This window comes from Phyllostomus discolor, chromosome 3 (genome assembly GCF_004126475.2).
Source record: "Phyllostomus discolor isolate MPI-MPIP mPhyDis1 chromosome 3, mPhyDis1.pri.v3, whole genome shotgun sequence".
Classification (NCBI taxonomy): domain Eukaryota; kingdom Metazoa; phylum Chordata; class Mammalia; order Chiroptera; family Phyllostomidae; genus Phyllostomus; species Phyllostomus discolor.
In genome coordinates this window covers 148,170,631-148,192,050 of record NC_040905.2, presented here as the reverse complement: position 1 = coordinate 148,192,050, position 21,420 = coordinate 148,170,631, and the positions used below count along the sequence as shown (strand labels likewise).

Below are 21,420 nucleotides of genomic sequence, written 5' to 3'. Positions count from 1 at the left end.
AATATTAAAGTAAGAAAACTTACCAAAAAAAAAAAAAAAGCCCTAAGATAAAGGAAAATGCAGACCTATTTCACTCAAGAATATAGATGCAAATTTTAATACAATATTAACATAATCAATCCAATTATGAGTGGGGGGGAAACCCTAATAGAACAAGATCAAATTGGTTTTATCCCAAGAATTCAAGAATAGTTTAGCATGACAAAAATGCTTGTCAAGCAGATTAACAGGTTAAAGGAAAAAAACTATCTGTTCATCTCAAGAGATGCTAAAAAGTTATCTGATAAAATCAAAATCTATTATGACTTTTAAAAAGGAACAAAAACAAAACTCTTAATTAAAACAAGAATAGGAGATAAATTCTTTAAGTTGACAAAAAGTAGCTACTACAATCCCATGCAAACAACATTTTAAATGGTGAGTTATTAGAATTATTCTTTAAAGTCAGGAACTTTTATACTTAATTTTTCACTGGTGGTCCTACTGACAAAGAACTACAAATAGGCAGGGGTGAAAAGGATAGGATAATTGAAAACTAAGAAAAATACATGAAAGATGAAGAGATTAAGAAGTATAAAGTGACAGTTACAAAATAGTCACAGGGGTGCAAAGTACAGCATAGGGAATATAGTCAATAATAATGTAATAACTGTATACAGTGTCATGTGGGTATTAGACTTATTGGGATAATTAATTAATAAGTTATTTAAATGTCAAACCACTATGCTGTACACTTAAAGCTAATACAATATTGAATGTGACTCTGCTTAAATTTATTTTTTAATTTTTAAAAAAGACATGTCACTATTTGTATATGATATGGTTATCCACATAGAAAAGCAAAAGAACCTATACAGAAAAATGACTGTAATTAGTAAATTTGGTAAGATAATTAGACATAATATCAATGTGCAAAGCAAACTTTGTATTACACATCAGCAACAAACAGGAAACATTTAATGTTCTATTTATAACAGCAATAAAATATAAAGTACTAGGAATAAACAAAACATAAAACTAGCTAGACCTTTATCAAAAATACTTTAACAACGCTTTAATAATAACTTTAAAGAAAGCCTAAATAAACTGATGGATTGGCTCACAGATAAGAACACCCATTATCCACAGATTCAATTTAATTTCAATCCAAACCCTAATAGAGTTTTAGAAAGCATTTTAAACTAATTCTAAAATTTACAATATATGAAGAAAAAGAGAATCACATAATATAATTTGTCACACATATAGCAAACCACATTATAAGACTATAGCAATTCCGACACTGTGGCACTGCTGCAGAGATCAACCAACTGACCAGCGAAACAAAAATGAACCCCCCCCCGCAGATTCATGAATATATAAAAGAATATATGAAAATATGGCTTTTGACAGGGTAAGGATTATAGATCTCTGAGTAAAGCATAGACAAGTCAATAAAATGTGCTGGGACTGATTATCTATATAGGAAAAAATTTAAATTAGACTCTTACCTCATACCATACATAAAATCAATTCCAGATGTTTGAAAATATTTAAATGTTAGACAAAACTTCTGAAATGTGTTGAAAAAAAGAAAACCCAGGAGATTATCTATATGACCTTGGAATATAGAAGACCATATTTAATGGGACACAAAAAGCACTAACCATAAAAAATTTGACTACATTAAAATTAAGAATTTCTGTCTACCATAAAAAACAATAATAATAAGACCATAGAGGAAGCAAAAATACCACTAAATGGTCAAACTAGGAAAATTTACCTATGGTAAATATAACCAATAATAGAAGCATATCTCCACAATATAAAAAGACCCCCAACAAATAAACAGAAAAATAAGCAGAATGCATAAACAAACATTTCATGAAGAAAGAAATGTGAATGGCCACTGAAGTGTATGCTCAGCCTCATTACTCCTAATCAGTGAAATGCAAAATAAGATAATGATAAGAAACAATTTTATGCCTACTAAATGACACAGATGAACAAGTCTGACTAGAAAAAGAGCAATGGGATCTCTGCGCATTGCTGATTTAGGACTCTAAATTGTTATCGTTACTATATAAAATAATAAAAAGCTAAATATGTGAATGCATTATGATTCAGCAATTTCATTTGTAAGTATGTATCCTCAAGCTGTATTTCTCTAAATGTGGTGTAGGACTAGCAACATCAGTATTACTTGAATGTTTACAGAATTCAGATTGTTAAACTCCATCCCAGGCCTCCTAGAATCTGTGCAATGGGGCTCAGATTGAGAATTCTCATTCTTACACTGGTTGGTAGGTTTATGGTTTTTGTTTTATAATATACGTATAAAACATATAATTTTCATATGTATCAGTAACAACATAATGACATTTTTAAGAACAATTCAAAATTTCTGATGTCAGAACCTTATAGTCCAGTAAGACAAATGCACATTTTGATTCAATGGACACATTTATTAGATGCCATTAACAAAATATACGTGTCCTCTCATTTAATCTGTTAATTCTGAGATAGGTACTTCGAAAAGAATGGGCAGACAATCAAATATGCGTTGAGTGAGTATGTGCTTGAATAATTTTATAATTAAAAAAGAGAAAGTCTGATTATATGCTATGTATTGTGAATTAAATAAGATAATTAACTCTATCAACAGAAAGGAGCTTATGATCTATTCTTATTGTTTTTATATTCTATTACTTTTTTCAAAAGTATAATGAAAAATATTACTTTTCTCTCTGGAAGTTTTTCTTGTCAAAGGTGTAGAAACTAACAAACTACAGGGTGGAATTAACTAATATACCATTTGTATATTATCAGAATTTTCATTTTTTGCATTAAAAAAGCAATTAGCTATGTGGAAGGCATCAGCATTCTGCAGGATGGGAGAAGAGCAGAGCTGTAGTAATACAAGAAAATAAATTACCAAGATTAAAAATAAATCTGTGACATGTTCAGTCTATGCATTCTAATAAGAACTAAAGTTTTAAAAGTGCAAAGTCAGAACTTCTTTTCATTGAATACATATTAATGTAAAGAAAACCACTTGGAGAAATGGCTGCTTTACAAAATTATTTCCATCCTTCACAAAAAGCAATTTCCCTTATCAAGAGTACTACAAATGCATACCAACTCTTAGAATAATGACCAACTCCTAAAAGATGAATTCTAAGCATTTGTCTTTGAACGAATTTATACCTTCACCAAGCATTTATTATATAGGAGGCACTAGGGGATGCCAGATCAAATACATTACAGTTCCCATCCACACAGCGCTAACACGAGTGATTAAATGAAAACAAAATGTGCCCTTTCTCTTCCTGAACTCAGTCTAAAAGCTATTACATGGGGCCAAGCAAAGTAGGCGACAATAGGGGAAGGGAACAGAGGGTGGTGACATGAGGAACAGCATCCATGCAGTGGCTTGAAGCCACTAAATACATGCTGCTCTTTGAAGAAATGGCTGTATCTAGGGTTGGGGCAAGGAAATACAGCGTGAGTATGAAACATCTTGTAGTCAAAAGTCAGGAACTACGCAAAAACCGATCAGAGCATGTTAATGCACACAGAAACCAGACTGGAGGTGTTCCCACTGGTCAAATCAGAGCAATTTAAGCATGAAACTAAATAATAATAATAATCTATTATAATAGATTATAATCTATTGAAAAAATAATATATTCATAAATTTATGATATAATAAATACAAGAATAAAGTTAAATTTGAGGAGGAATCAGACTTGTACTTTTTTTTCAAAGTACTGCCCAATAAAATACTCATTATTTACAAAGAAAAAACAGTAATTTACAGTGGAGAAGCCTGGCAGACACCATCTGAATCACGTGATCAGAGCAACATCCCAGTAGTAATGTATGGTATAACCACCAACCAGACTGGGTGCAAAGAGAACAGCCCACATCCCTTCTGTAATATTCCTGCCAGAGATGCATAATCTGAATGAAGTACTGAGGAAGTATCACACAAACCCAAAATAAGGGCCATCTGCTAAATAATTGGCTTAAAATCATCGAAAATTTCAAGTTCATGAAAGTCTTTTCAAAGAACAATTTCTCAGCTGGAGGAGACTAAAGAGACAGGTCAACCAAATGCTACATACAATCGAGGCTGGTCTTTTGGTACACATATAAAGGATGTCAGTAAAACAATCTTCAAAATTTGAATGGGATCTGAGGAGTTGAGTTGTTGGTAATGTACCAATGCTAATTCCTGACTTTGATAGTTGTATTAGTTATCAGGAAATATCCTTGTTTGCAGGAAATAAACACCTAAGGTATTCAGGGATGATGGAGCATCATGTTGGCAACTGACTCTCAAATGGTTAAGGAAAGAAAAACTCTTGGTACTATACTTGCAAGTCCCCTATATGTTTGAGGTCATTTCAAAATTTAAAAAAAATTATAAAGTAAATAATAGTATTTTTAAGAGCCCCATGACTCAAACTATGCCCAATGGACTAAGGAACCCGGGAAGGGCATCAAAATCAGTGTGTCCAAGAAGAATCTGTAGTCCGTTTAATTCACTCTACTTGGTTATCTCTCCAAAGACCCATCTCACACTGAACAAACCTAAATTGCACCATATTTTTCTAGGAGGAAACTAAATATCATTCCAAAAGCAGCCAAGGCGCTCTAATACAAATTTAGATTTGTTAGCTAAATCAACACTTTCCAATGCAAGGAAAGGCAGTAGTTTGCTTTAGAAAATGCCGCACAAGGTTGCAGTTTTATACCACCACAAAAACAAAACAAGTAATCTAAAGTCCTAGTTCATCTCCCCTCAGTGAAAATCAATTGTTTCTACTGAAAAAAAAAAACAGACTATAAACTTGTGATATAAATTCACAGATATATTTGCAAACAACCTATCTGACTTATTTGGGAAAGTCTGCCCCACTTGATAGGATTTGTTATAGAAGCAAGTTTATATACATTCACTTTGGCGATCTAATAGATTTATACAAACAACCAGCCTTCCAAAAGAGAAAACAATGTTTTGCCATCCTTGGGCTTCAGAAGTACTCGGAACCCAGCTCACCCAGCTGGGGTGAGATGGGAGCAGGGTCCTACAGTGAAGTTTTTGCCATCCACTAGAAGAGGGGGATGCGTTCAAGTGCTGCAGCTTTTTTTCCTACAAGCACATTAGGGCAGCCTGAACTGGCAGCTAGAAACCGCTTTATTTTGTTTTCTTTCTTTTTTTCTTTTTAGGAGACTGACCCGGGTTATTTTAGACCCCCAGAAGATGATAATGTACAAATGTATTGTATTAGCTCTTGAAATTGACCCAGGGCAGAGTTTGGTAAAAAGAAAAAGATCCATTTTCATTCATTGTATTCATTCAGAGTATACCTAGCATCTAGTTTTAAGTGTGGCCCACAGTAGTGTACTCAGATATTGTAAAAGTACTTATATTTCCTCAGAATGAGGTAAGCATTAAGCTAAAACAACAAAAGAAAAACCTCCCAGGAGGAAATTTTTATTTCTGTTTTATTAAACACTTAGAGCTTCCTAGGCAGGTGGTGGGAGGAACACAGTTGGTACCTGAAGAATAGGGATAGTACAAGATGTAGGAAGGTCTTCTTAAACTTGATTTTCAGAATCAGGAAAAATCAGTTTTGTTCACAAAATTTCAATCTATGAAGCAAGAAACAAAAGGATGAAAATCTTCTGCCAGAAGTCTTACAGGACTTGAAAAGCATCTTGGACTTCCTGAGCCTGCCTTACCTGTCCTAGAGTCCAATACTCTGAACCACTTTTAAGTCATGTACCCTGATTTGGGGGAGAGGGGAAGAGGGAGAAGAGGAGAAGGAAACAGAGGGGAGGGGAATAGACAGGAGAAGGGAGGTAGACAGATATAAAAGCAGCTTCTCCAAAGAAGAGGTAGTAAGCCAGCCTCAGTAAGCTGATTCTCATAAAGTATATTACCATCCAAATTTCCAACCCTCAGGAGAAAGTATTTTAATATCTGAGTACTCAAAGAACCACCACTACCCCATAACTTATTTGCATCTCTACTTTCAAAACCTGGTAGATTACAAAGTTATTTGTTGACTTTATTATAGTCTTTTTCACATGCTGTGACTGCCAAGAAAAACCACTTCTAACGCCATGTATATACCCTTGCTATTCTGATGAAAAAAAAAATGACTATGAAAATTATGCTTACCTCTAATTTACAGAAAATGAAAACATAACCAATTCCCACAGATAGGTTGATACTGGCTTAAGAACGTTTGGGTGGTGAGGGAGTGGATTCCTAATTATCATTTTTTCCACACAAACTGGATTTTCAGAAGCAAGAGAAATACAGAGACCTTTCGTCTACAAGGCCAGAAACAAAAGGATAAAGGTGGCTGCCAACAAGAAGCAAGCTGCTCCACTCTGCAATTTATCCAGCTGTCTTCAGGAAGGAGACTCATGCAAGATTATTCCAGTGGTGGGTCTTAAGCCAACAAAGAGAAGTGGCCCTGGGGACTTTTTTATTTCTAATTCCTTGTCTCTGAACACTAACATTACTCTATGTTACTATGTTATTCTAAAAAGAATATGAAAGAACAGTGAAAAAAACCAAACAAACAAACAAACCCTGACTCAGTTATAGTGTGCTTAACTAATCATTTCAGTATTTCCTGCCTTAGTTTACTAACCTGCAGAGTGGGGTGCTTGACCTATTATAACAAAGAGTACCTTCAGCTATAAAGCTGTATGTGTATGTATGTGTTCTTCACTTTATAAATGAGTATACAATGAATAGAGATGAGTCATTTGTCCGAAGTTATACAGCTACTAAATGCTAAAGCCAGCACCTGAAAAAAAAGGGGTCTGTTTCATAACAGAGTCTGTCCATTTAACTGCTGTGCTATGTATGTTCTTTTCACCAAATCAGGATACGTATTCAGAAAATCAAGGAGTGAGAAAGCTTCTACATATCTCAATAATTCATGTATGTTTGATAATTACCTTCAAGGCTGATTAATCAAGTGCAGCGTCACTTTAGTGCCTGTGAGAGTCACTCTGCGTCGCTCTGCAGTGCAGAGGCACATACATATGCATCCTTAACTTAGAGATATTTAAAAAAAAAAAGGTCAACCAGAATAAAGATTTAACTGTAAGAATTTTTTAATCTAAAAGAAAAAAAGAGCAAAAGTCAAAATTGGGAGTATGTACATAAAACACAAAAATCCCTTCAGGAGAATAAAAAAAGAATGGGATGAAGAGGGGAAAAAAGCTCAAGAAACCTGACCATGGGAGAGGAAAGTGATGGTCAAAAAGAGAGAGAGAGAGAGAGAAAGAGAGAGAGAGAGAGAAAGATTATTGTCTAATCACTATGCTATATACCTGAAACTGAGACAACACTGAATGTAAACTATAATTTAAAAAGATTATTTTAAAAAAAAGAGCTGAAACAAATCTGGGAAGAAAAAATACAGAAGGGACATTAAAGAAATAAGACTCAACAAGAACAAGTTTCAGCCCTGACTCTGGGACTTATGTGAAGAATCAAGGCAGATAAAGTGTATATTAACACTGGAGCATAGTGGAAAGTATTCTTACTAATGGTGACTGCTATTAGGATTTAGAATATCCCTGATCTGGAGTTCATTGATGCTATCTCTTCACCAAAGCATTTAGAGCTCAAAATTATCAGGAAAGAAAATTCCACTTTATTTAAATGTCTACTTAAAAATATATAAGTATATATGGATGTTAGATAATAGTGTTCTAAGCTAAAAACTCAAAGCAGAGTGGCACAACAAGAGGCCAGGCTGAATCTTTGAAAGGACATGGCTATTCCAACTGGCATGCTCTGAGAACTCTCAAGAAATTTTTATTTATTATTTCCCCAAGTCACTCCTGTCTAGACTACCTCAGACAAAATAGTTGTGTTCCACATTAAACACTCCTCTCTGTCTAAACCTATTAACTGCGCTGCTACTGTATATGGTTGTCCAGACTGTCCCCTGCACGAGGATGCTTGGTCAATCGGAGGAGGACAAGCTGAAATGCAGCTCTGCTACACTAGCCATGCTGTGTTTCTTGGGCTGGGGCTTTATCGGGTAAAAAGAAATGGAGGTACTTATTTCTAACTTGCCTAAAGACACCACAGACACCATTCGCATAGACTTTTATCAATATAAGTCACCCAAATCTACCCAAATCTCTTAAGAGTTGATGTTAAGATGGAAATTCATGAAATTAACAAGATTTTTATTATACCTCCATTTTCACTCTAATTATGGTTCAAGGGACTATGGTTATGGATAGGGCATCCTTATTTTACTCAATGTTTCCATTAATGAAGCATTTTTGTATTTAATCACTTTGTACTACCCACAGGTCCCTATAAGGGGAGGAAAGGTGAGAATGACATTTACAAAATCTATAAAAACAAGTTACAAAATCTATACCTACAATGATCTATATTAAAATATGTTTTTCCGAAGAAAGATCTAATATGGCCCATACAATCACTCACAGACACACATACACACACAACTAGACCATCACACCTCTGCATTTTCAGAAACATTAAGAAACAATCTCAAATTCTCTTTTTCCTAGTGTCATTTACATTCTTTAGGCCTTAAGCTAGTAACTTTAATTTTGAGAAACTGAGGACCGTAAGGTGAAAACAATAAAAACAATAACAGATTCTTTAAAAAATACAAATAAAAAATAAAGAACAGATTACTAGTAACTTCCTAACCACCAAAATTTTCACATCAATCCTCTGAAGTGTGAGAACATGTTTTTGAAGAACAAAAATAAAGTAACAGAGTTTAAAACTTATGCAATTTACATTTAATATATTATATAAAAAATTTCATGGGATCCTACTGGTATAAAAAATACAATGTAAACTACAAAAGTTATAGTTACTGCAGGGATTATAATAATTTATTTTCTTCTTTTTGCTTATTTAGAAAGTCTCTGTACTTCTGAAGTTAGCACATATTTATTTCAAAATTAAGCAAATAAAATTAATTCCTTCTTAAGGCTAAAATACGTTCTTTTTAGTAGTGCACCATTATTATATCAACAACTCAGAATAGATCTCCTTCATTTTCGTCTTTCTAGGTAACAAAAATCATGTTATAAATGAAAGCATATAAAAACATGTAGGAAATAAAAAGGGGTCATTTCAATAAGTAAAATAATTATTTGTTGACTGCTTAACCATGTACCAACATTTTATTTAATAATTTCAAGTGGGAGGAAGGAGATATTATTCCTATTTTAGATTTATACCAACCTACAACCTGAGGTAAATTAGCAGCAGATCCAAGAATTGAATTTGTGCCTTCAGATTTCAAATCAAACATTTACTATGTTTGTATCGCTAGGACTGTGTCCCTTGTGGGGATCATTATATTAAACCACTTACCATTTATCCTCTCCTCAAAAACTGAACACAGGTATCTATTTCAAGAGTCTTAGGCATTTATTTTTAACTTGCTACCTTCAGATCCTGATCACTGTCAGATTTTCTCAGAATTTGTAGAACAAGAAAAACTCAGAAAATAAAATGTTAACCATAGCTTCTCTCCCCCTTCTCTACCCACTATCCCCCAAATTGTTTTTTACTTATGTTATAGATTAATCTCCCCAAATAATAACCAATGGGGACAGTCAAAACAGACAGCTGCTCTCACACGCAGCTCCTTTACCATCCTAGGAGTAAGGGAACGGACTCGGACAGATTAGATAAGCTTTGGAGGCGCCTTTCAGACAAGTGCATAATGAACTACCTGAACCCACAAGGGAGAAAGAAACCGAACCAACAGCTTTCAATGGCAATATTTTTGTATTTGAAAAGAGAAAGAATTATTCATTTTTTATTTGAAATTCTCCAAGATTCACATCCTTTCAATTTGTTTTCTTTTCTAAGCCCTTCTTACTTTCTCAGCTTTTTGTACTTTGGGGGCAGGAGCCAGGGGACAAAGTTAAGTGGTGGTTTTATTTCAGATAACACAGCATTTTCTTTTAAGACTAAGTTAAGCCCCCTACATATCAGCAGCTAAACTGCTCTTCTTGAGAGATGAGCCACTAGAAACACAGCACACGATCTAATACTGACAACTTAAGTGCACAACAGAACTCTTCCTAGCACACATTCTAGGAACATTGACCTATTTCGTATCTTTTTCATTTAGCTCAGTGTATGCAGTGAAAGTGTCTGAGCTTTGCACTGAGTGAAGAGAGTGCCCCTATTTTTCCCCTTCTTACTGAAAAGGTAAATAGGTTCACTGAGAAGGCAGGAAGACTGCTTTATAACACAGGTAGATTTTGGTACAGATTTTCAAAAGTCAGGAACCATCCCGCAATCGACTTATGTGACTGACATTCAGAAGACATTAAACCACAAAACAATTAAAAATATGCTGAGTGACTTAAATAACTTTCTACTACCTTAAAAATTTGTAAGATCAATGTTACATTTGGAGTAAAGGCTTACAACTCCAATAGTCTATTTATCATTTATATGTATCTTCTACTTTCATGGTTTAATTTTGGGAGTAGGATGAGGAGGAAAGAACCAAAGATATAGAAAGGAGAGAATACCAAATATAACAGAAAATTAGCCTCAACTCTCTTATTTGGTGAGAAACCACCAAATAAATGAGGCTGCCTGATCAATCTTACATTTATTCAAATAAATCACCTTTATCAGTGCTGGTGAAAAACAGCAGCATCCTTTTATTTTGGGGGGCAGAAGATTACAGGATGATAGATATCAGAAAATAACAAAAAAGCATACTTGTTGAAAAACCAGTATCTAAAAGTTTAGTGAAGCTGTTTAGTAACAGCCACTAAAATAATCTTTTATGTACTACTTTTTTGAGTCATCTTTAAAATAGGAAGCCATCCATCCATCTCTGGGCACTGCTAAGATGAGTTTGCCACAAAAGCCACTTATATTTTTAGAAGCCAAAGTCTTGACAAATCAGTTCCGAAGAACATAATTTGTTACACTTTGAAGAAAGCCTGAGCACACAGACCTTGGTTAAAGAGGCTTCCGTATCTTTTTGTAACCTTTCCAAATGTAAATATGTGGGAAGAGTACCCATAAATTTAAGTTAAACTAAAGCACTGAGAATATTTCCCATTTAACATACATTAAAATGTGGTCTTTGAAAGGAAATGAAAATGACTTTTAAACATATGAAAAGATGTTCATCATAGCTCATAAGAGAAATGTGAATTAAAAATGAGATATCATTTTCACTCATCAGATTGGGGAAAATTTTTTCATAAAGCACTGTGTGGAGAAGTAGATATTCTCTTACACTGTTGATGCAAGCATAAAGTAGTGTAACTTCTTTGGCAGGCAATTTGTAAATGTCTATCAAAATTTAAATTCCACTTTGCCTTGGAGTCAATTTTACTCCCAGGAGTTTACCCCCTAGATACAGCCATCCATAGGCACAAAGAACTATGTAAAAGATTATTCAATATAGCTTCTTTGGTGACCTGAAGGAAGATTCAACTCACTGTATGTTATTTTGTATTATGTGTATTTAGTTTAAAAAATTAAAATTTTAATGGGAGAAAGCATGATCTGTACTGTTTATAAATTAGAAGGGTTCTAAACTCCCCTTTAAAAGGAAATTGTAAACTACCCGACACAAGATTAATTCCAGAACCCTGTGATAAAATGCCATGTTCAGATGGCTTGACACAGCGGCGGCATTAGTGAAAGTCCCCTATCATAAGATGCCTTTGGCTCTTCAATAACCAAAACCCCTTGTTGGGGCTCCACTGTGGACTTGAATTCCACTTTACAATAAGCAGAGTTTCAGAAAGATTCCAATTTATTCCTTGCAAAAACATACCATATATAAAGGCAACTGTCACTCTGAAAAACAGGACTGCATTATGCTGCAGGCTTAGCACAGACTGAAAGCATGTTCCCCATGTCTCCTCCAGCGTATCTTGCCAAATGGGTGTCTGAGACGTCCTATTGAAACAGGTGGTGTCTGAACAGAATTGGATTTCTGCCTATAGAAACCCTAGTTTAAACAACTGCTGGTTAGTTTTAATTTTCAGTCCTTAAAATTAACTGCTTGCCAGTGATTCAGAAATAGACTGAACAACATGTTTAGACTTTGCCCTGTTTAATTGAGGAAAAAAAGAACAAAAAAAGTCGGGGAGCCACCACACCCTACCTCTATTCCATAAAGAACAATAGAACCAAAGCAGACTACTTGATTTCCAGGCCAAAAAAAAAAAAAAGGCGGGGGGAGGCAGGGGCAGCAGTTGTAACATAAACTCAGTTCTCTCAAGATGCTTGGCCCTTTGTACTTTTTTCATAGAAACACAAGGATGCGACTACCTTGCTGCCATACAATTTAGGAAATCTTCTGGCTTTCAGAAGCCTTTAATCTTTCAGAAATTTACAATTAAGAACAATGGTAAGAACGAATCATTTCTGTAGTGAAAACTTTTATCTTAAAAAATGATATTCCAAACAGATCTGTGTTTCATGTTATACAAGCAAAATACAGTCAGAATTAAATTCCTTGAAGAGAGACATCATAGGCTAATCTTTAATCCTAACACAAATCCATTAATGTGCTGATCATACTAGTCAGTGGTAACAATGTTTTCCTGTGAATATATCTATTGTAGCTTACACTAAATACAATAACAAACCTTTTTCACTGTACCCTTAAGTTTTTAATAGAAAAGTGGTTAAAGATCTGGTGATTTTTTTTAAACCAGCAATCAAAGGAAAAGGAACCAAGGGGCTGGGTATCTCCTGTGTTCCACAGCATGGTTACACATTCCCGAAAAGGAAAACGCAGCCTTGTCCATTTTACAGGTGACGAACTAAGATTCAAAAAGATGTAATAACTTTATACAGCTAGAAGATGACAAAAAATGAAATTTTTACTCAAATCTGCCTGATTTCAAAACTTTTCCAATTGTATCGCCCTCCCTCCCAACAGGAAACCTGGAGTCATGAGTCCGTAGAATGACAAGTTTTAGTTATATACCATACACTTATCTATTTTTACTTTGCCAGTACCCAAAAGAGAAACCTATCCTCTTTCAATCAAGTATAATAGACGTCAAACCCTTCTGCAGTTTTTCGTTAAGACCGAAAAATTTCAGTTACTGAGAAGATCAAGTAACCAGAGTGAAAAATAATCCATTGTAATCATAAACCCTTTACAAAAAAATCCTGATATCCTGAAGAATATATGTGAAAATCACTCTAAAAGGATTCTTAGTTCATGTTTTAAAAAACAGATAGAAATATCTCAATGCAATTGAGAGGTGCTTCTCCATGGAGTACACTTGGCCCTTCTGCTTAAAATTCAAGATCAAACAGATTATATCAAGACTGCCCTCAAACGTTTATTGCTCACTATCCTCCACTCGTCCTACCAACCAAAAAAATAAGATCTCTAAATGCAATCTCCTCCCAAAAGCTCACGGGTTGTTCTTTTCCATTTCCTAACCCCTACCTCCTGTCTTTTTCTTACTCAAGGTTTGACAGGAGCTAGATCCTAAACCAAATCTACAATTTCCCTGGTAACTCCAATAAGGTCTCTCTCATAGAGGAAACTACCTTCAGGGTTATGTAAATGAAATCATTCTGTATTTCAATATTCTCAGAAAACTGTGCTTAAATCCAAATACGCCCCTCTCACAAAAGTTTTCCTTTTAGAGCAAGGGTATCTTGAATACAGGGAGTTGTGCAACAGAAGAACACTGGGTGCATATGTTCCAAGGATGAAGTACACCAAAATTTCTCTGAGACTATTTAGAAAAACATTGCGTTTTTTAAAAAATCCACTGAAAAGAAGAGAATGTTATTGACCAAAAAAAGGTTGTCATTTAGCTATAGGTTTATAGACTTTGAAGTAGAAAAAAAAATCTGCAATTATTCAAGATTCTTCTGGCAAAACATTCTTTGGAATCATTTTTTTTTCTAAGAGCTGAAAGCATTTTTCTAGGATGATTCCAACTCTAAAAACAACCTTTCTGATCTCTTGAAAAGCCAAGTTCAACTTTTAATAGTGCTATGTACTCTTGGCTTAAAGAAGTACAAGAGAAAAAACCAAAGCCAAAACAGTAAGTTTACTCTACTTATGCCTCAAGCTGCACACAATAACTTCACACATAACTTCACATATGAAGAGAGGATTAATTTTTTTCCTTCAAAGGTAGAGTATATACATCTCTGTCACAGATGCAGTGGTTAGGTATAAGAAACACAGCACCACTGCCTTTCTTACCCCAAAATCCAGTGGAAAAATAAGGTTTATCTGAAGAGACAGAGTCATGAAGAATATTTCTAACAGACACCAAAAACAAAAGGCAAAAAAGCAAAAATAAACAAGTAGAACTACCTCAAACTAAAAAGTTTCTGCACAGCAAAGAAAATCATCAATGAAATGAAAAGGCAAACTATGACATGGTAGAAAATATTTGCCAATCATATATCTGATAAGGGGTTAATATCCAAAATATATAAAAACTCCTACAACACAATAGCAAAACAACAACAACAAACCCCAATCTGATTTAAAAATGGACAGAGGAACTGAACAGACATTTTTTTAAAAAAGAAGACATGCAGAAGGCTAAAAGTACACGAAAGGATGTTCAAAGTCACTAATCAGAGAAAGGCAAATCAAAACAATAAAATACCACCTCATACCTGTTGGAATGGCTATTACCATAAGACAAGAGATAGTAAGTGCTCCTGAGGAAGCAGAGAAAATGGAACACTTGTGCACTGTGGGTGGGATTGTGTATTGGTACAGCTACTATGGAAAACAATATAGAAGTTCCTGTAAAAATTAAAAATAGCCTGGCTGGCATAGCTCAGTGGACTGAGCGCAGGCTGCGAACCAAAGCATCATAGGTTTGACTCCCAGTCAGGGCACAGGCCTGGGTTGCAGGCCATGGCCCCCAGCAACCGCACATTGATGTTTCTCTCTCTCTCTATTTCTCCCTCCCTTCCCTCTCTAAAAATAAATAAATAAAATCTTAAAAAAATTATCTCTTTAAAAAAATTAAAAATAGAACTACCATATGATTCAGCAATCCAGTTCCAGGTATATATCCAAAGGAAATAAAAACAGGACACTAAAACGATATCTCTTTTTCTGGTGTTCACTGCAGTATTATAATATCCAAGACATGGAAACAACCTAAGTGTCCATCAACAGATGAAAAGATAAAGATGTGGGCTGTGTGTGCATACACATGCAGAAATAAATAAAGTATTATTCAGCCAGAGAAAGAAGGGTATCCCTGCCATTTGCAACAACATGGATCAGCCTTGAGGGCATTATGCTAAATGAAAGGCAAACAGAGAAGTGAAATACTACATATCACTTATATTGGAATCTAAAAAAGCCAAACTCATAGAAACAGAAACTATATTGGCAGTTACCAGTGGATGGAGGAAAAGAGGGGTGTTGGTCAAAGAGTACAAATGTCCAGTTTGAGATGATTAAGTCCTGAGGATCTAATGTCCTGTATGGTGATGATAGTTTATACTACTGAATTACATACTTCATATCTGCTGAGAAAGTATATCTTAAATATTCTCACCACAAACTAGAAAGGGTAATTATGACATGGTAGAGGTATATAAGTTTATCAAATCGACACATTGTATGCCTTAAACTTAATACAATGTTATGCATCAATTATATCTCAATAAAGCTGAAAAATTTTCTAATAAAATCAAAATGGTTCATAAGTCAGTGACACAATGATAAGCTCCATTAATACTGACACAATAATAAATATTTAAATATCAGATAAAAATTATATGAGGTAGCCAAAAATCTAGGTAAGATTTTAAGAAAGTATTTAGTAGTCTATAGACACATTTCCATAAAAGACTAATCTTCCCATATAAAATGAAAAGAATCTATAGGATTACTTTTATTTGAATTAATTTTTAAATTTTAATTTTACTACAAAATTCACTGGAATCCATCCCTTCAAGAATTTATGTCAAATAACTAGTGTGCTTGAATATTCCACATTTCAGTTTATTATGTAGAGTTGTCAAGACATAATCTAAGTCTAATAGGAAAAAATTCTGCAGGGTTCAAATAGCACTTAAAGGAACACAAAAAGAAAAGTTGGAAATCAAGGAGATAATTCTGAGATAAAGACTAAGTCTGGAAAGAGACAGAAATCTACTAGAGACCTTATCAGGAGGCAGTGCTACACTCCACTGCATTATCAATGACCTGTAACCTCTTCTCCAGCTCACAAGCAATCCTTGAGTACTCTGGGACTAAGTGTTTGTTTTAAAAAGTTCTTGTGTCATATTTACTTTTTCCTACGACCCTTATCAGAAGCCTAATGTACTCAAGTTCCGTAATTCACATGCTCCAATTACCTACCTAACTGCATACCCGAGAGGAATAATCAGAAGTGGAAAATGCCACCCTCATGAAAAGAAAAATCATGAGAACTAGGATTTAAAATGGACCAGTTCATTTTTAAGGGCATAGCCAAAGGTAAATAGCATCAACACTGTGCTCTTGGTAATTATAAAAAAAATAAAACAGAGTTGCTTTTTATAATTAAAAAAAGAAGCAGCATAGCCCTGGCTGGGTTGTTCAGTTGGTTGCAGTGTTGTCCCATACACCAAGACGTTGGATCTTCGGTCAGGGTGCATGTGACGGGCAACTGATCAATGTTTCTCTCTCACATTGATGATTCATTCTCTCTGTCTCTGTCTGTCTCTCTCAAATCAATTTTAAAAAAGAAACAAACATCCTCAAGTGAGGATTCAGAAAAAAAAGAAGCAGCAGCATTTCCTTAATAAATATATAGTAAATTCTTAACTTTAAAATGAGTTGTCTCCCATCCAAGTCCTAACCAAGGCCAACCTTGCTTAGCTTCTGAGGTAAGACAAGATCAGGCATGTTCAGAGGGTAGGGATGTAGTAAAGGGGGTCAAATATATGGTGACAGAAGATTTGACTTTGGGTGGTGAGCACACAGTGCAATATACAGTTGGTGAATCATGAAACTGTACACTTGAAAACTACATAATCTTATTAACCAATGTCATGCCAATACATTTAATTTTAAAAAATAAAATGAGTTGTATTACAAAAGCCCATTTCTTCATGAAGATAAATTTCCCCATAAAATATTATAAATGGTGGTCCATTTCCAAAGTTGGCTAAATCACCTCTTTAACCCACAATCTACCAACACAGCACAGTGCTGAATGAAATGTGGTAAAAGTATTGAATACTTGCAATATCTCAAATGCATAGTAGTAGTTTAACTGAAAGGAGAGGAGCTTGACAAGATAGAACCCTACAAAATGAATTTCAGGGGTCCCCTATAACCCAAAATGTTTACACAATTATATTTATGGGTAATTAAGAGCAGGTCCACAGCTTTGCTGAAGTTCTCAAAGTGATTGTCCATAACCCCATAAAGGGAAGGAACTTCTGTGCTATGCAAAACCCAACACCTTCCTACAACTCTCTCAGGTAGATTTTATCAGTGGTCTACATGGGCTTATATATAATGGGAATTTCATGAATACAAAACTATCAAAAACCTTCCAGAAAAACAAAGTGAATGAAATTCTACAGTAACAAACACATTTCAACATTGTATGGGGTCTGAACTGCCAACATAAGATGACATAGAAGTGCATCTAAAGGAGAGGCTGGTGACGCAATGTCACAAGTGTAAAGCAGATGCTGACCTGTCAATAGTGTCTGTCAGCTGACTTAGGTGCAAGCAAACATTTCATATTTTTTAATGTTAGTAAAAAAAAATCACTTAAGCAATTTTCCCCATCCTAGACAAATCACATAGGCAAAAATTTACCACACCTGTTACTGTTATCTTAAAAAGGAAAATCCATCTTTTACCTACATGCAATTTAAACAAACATAAATAAGTATTTAAATTACTCAAGCATGTAATATGAATGAGTACACCTTTTCTATTAATTTTGATCATGAATGCTTGGACAATAATTCCTTTTTATATAATTTTTTATGTTATTTTCAACTTTACCCAAAAGTTTCTATAGACTAATATAAGAAAGTTCAGATATTGTTCTTTTCTTGATTGATGACAGTCTATTGGTTTAGGCTTTTTGTTTAAATAAATTTGGACTGTATAGACTGTAAGGCTTTTCTAACCAACAGTGTAAATTCATACTCATACCTACTTAAAATGTTATTGCTTACTTATTTCTTTATCTCAAACCAGGAATCTGTCTATAGCTAAGCCTTTACGGTACTTAATCTCTTTTACCTCTCTCAAAACATCATTATACTTCTCAACACACTAGCAACTAATTTTCTGTTGGAAGGCTTTTCACAAGACAGTGCCACTCACCCCTCCTGCCTTCAGCAACTTTCTTCTAAACTCCTCTGTGGGGTTGTTGAAAGTTAGCTTTTCACAGCGGAGGTGATTCACTGGTGGATGGCCTTCAAGATGCAGGAATAAGTCATAATCAAAGCGGACTTTCTTAGGTTCTTCCTGGAGGTTGAAAAAAATTAAGACAAAAAAGAGAGAGTTAGGCATAAACAAAAATTTAGAAAGCAAAGATTTATTCTTCATAAGGAACAGAGAAGACTCAGACATCTAAGAGCTATTATGTCAAAGAAATACTGGGGGGAAAGTACCACGGAATTATCTACAAAGCAAAATGGAAATACCTGATAAATTAGTTTCTTACGTTAAGGAGAAACCAAAAACAATGAACTTATCATCGTTCCTGCAAGCTTTCAAGTGGTATGACACCAGCAACTCAGCCATCCAACTAGAAACCTAAGACACCCCTGAAATTACTCCTTCCCATTCTTACTCTACCTTCCCATACCCATCATCAACTCCTGCCATTCTCTCTCCTAAGTATTTCTTGAAGCCCTCTAATCCATACCATTGTGGACCCTGAGAAAGAAGACACCTACTAAGAAGGGCTCCTAGTGGCTAACTGGGCTCATATTTTTAAAAACAACGGCCTATCAGTGATTTCTATACAGCAGCCTCTCACACAAACTGGACTTCAGAGACAAGACTGCACTGCACTGCCTGTCTCTGCACTGCACTGCCTACCTGCACTGTGGTTTTGCCATCTGAGCCAGCCCATGTAAATAAGTTTCTTGAATCTGTGTCAACCAGTAGGACTGAGGCTTTCCTCACTGAATCAGAGCTGTGCAGCTACAGCCCCAACAACATCTTCACCTACCAATTACAGAAGCTCCATTCTGACCAATCCGGAAAGTGCCTTTTGTATCAAACTGCAAGAACTGAGTCCAGATTTGCATGAGAACAGTTGAATCAAGAACCAGGCGTGAGGACTTCTGTCTATATACACCAGCTCCCCTCTGGCTATGGGAGCACACTTTCCCTTTCAACAGAAGACTGTGTTTCTCTGACTGAGCTAAACACCAAAGATGTCTCCCCAGAGCACAGTGGAGCAGACCAGCACAAACCAGAAAAGACTGGCACAGAAAGGAGCAGGCCAAAGCAGAGTGGAGAGACCAGAGCAGCACAAGCAGCCCAGCGGGCAGCAAAGTAGAGCTGTTGTGCACTGAATAGTTTCCTTCCTCACTGTACCCCAAATTGGGGATTTCCATTGGCATTGAACTGGCATCAATAACCATGGGTTGACACTATTATTCTCTTATTCTCCTACTCTCTTACTCTCTAACTCCTTTCTATAGTAGGTCTTCATACTTCAAGACAGATTATCTTCAATTTCTCCTTCATTCAGACTTCAAAATTATCTAGTATATGAAAGAAAAATCTATCCATTTTCATACTTGATTAAAATTTTAACAGCTTCTAATTGACATTAGGATAAAAATTTAACCTCACACGAATGCCATGTAAGGACATTCTTAATCTGGCTCTTGACTTCTTATCTTACCATATTCTTTTCACTCATCTGATGACCTGGCAACACATTACTGTTGGTTGCTGGTATTTATCGGGTTGGTTAACTCTGGTTTCCACTCTTGCTTTATGTTACTGCCTTCATTGGCTACCTCCATTCCTCCCATCCCAACTCCTCACTGCCTCTCCTAGGTGGCATGCATCTCTCTTATCCATGTCACATTTTAGAATAACTGTTTTCTAATTTTCTCCCTTTACTCTGATAGATCATAAGATTCTTGAAAGTAGGAACAATGGTTGAATCATCACTATATCCTCAACAGCCAGTTTAGTGCCTATGCGTAGTAGAAAAGCGACAAATGTCTGTAAAATGAATAACATAATGGCATTTTTCCTAAACTGGAAGGACAAAATAGTTTCATATCCAAAAGAACACATTAATTAAAATTCCATACCAAAGTTCTACTTTTATCTCTTTTTTTTAGAAATTTATTTTCCTTAGCATTTAAAAAATATTTTTAAAGATTTTATTTTTAGACAGATGGGAAGGTAGGGAGAAGAAAGGGAGAGAAACATCCAAGTGTAGTTGCCTCTCATGCGCATCCTACTGGAGACCTGGCCCACAACCCAGGCATGTGGCCTGACTAGGAATTGAATCAGTGACCCTTTGGTTCGCAGGCTGGTGCTCAAACCTCTGAGGCACACCAGCCAGAGCTGTTTTTTCTTTTTTTTTTAAATTATACTTTACTGATTATGCTCTTAAGTTGTCCCAATTTTCCTCCCTTTGCTACCCTCCCCCAGTACCTCCCACTCCCTCAGGCAATCCGCATACCTTTGTTCATATCCATGGGTCGTGCATATAAGTTCTTTGGCTACTCCATTTCCTATATGTACTTTACATCCCCACGGCTATTCTGTGACTACCAATTTGTGCTTCTTAAACCCCTCACCTTCTCACCCATTTCCCCAAATCTCCCTCCCATCTGACACCTATCAAAACATTCTCCATACACATGCTTCTATTTCTGTTCTTATTTTTTTTTTATTTAGTTGTTTACTGGTGTGTGTTTATTGCCATTCTACTGTTCATAGTTTTAATCATCTTCTTTTTCTTAAATAAGTCCCTTTAACATTTCATATGTAATGGTTAAGTGATGATATACACCTTTAGTTTTTTCTTGTCAGGAAAGCTCTTTATCTGTCCTTTGATTCTAAATGATAGCTTTGCTGGGCAGGGCAGTCTTGGCTGTAGGTCCCCATTTTTCCTGACTTTGAATATTTCTTACCAATCCCTTCTTGGCTGCAAAGTTTCTTTCGAAAAATCAGCTGACAGTCTTATGGGAACTCCTCTATCGGTAATTAATTAACTGCTTTTCTCTCACTGCTTTTAAGATTCTCTCTTTATCTTTAACCTTTGGCCTTTTAATAATATGTCTCGGAGTGGGCCTCTTTGCATCCATCTTGTTTGAGACTCTCTGTGCTTCCTGGACTTGCATTTCTGTTTCCTTCACCAAATTAGGGAGGTTTCTTTCATTATTTTTTCAAATAGATT

The 21,420-nt window shown here is 35.3% G+C and overlaps 1 protein-coding gene across 1 annotated transcript in view; it reads right to left on the bottom strand.

Annotated features, from left to right (window-relative positions):
• MLLT3 (MLLT3 super elongation complex subunit) overlaps nucleotides 1-21,420 on the bottom strand; it is a 273,770-nt gene that overhangs the window by 86,630 nt on the left and 165,720 nt on the right. The window contains 1 exon segment of the mRNA XM_028523171.2: nucleotides 18,363-18,506. Within this exon segment, the coding sequence (XP_028378972.1) occupies nucleotides 18,363-18,506 (144 nt within the window).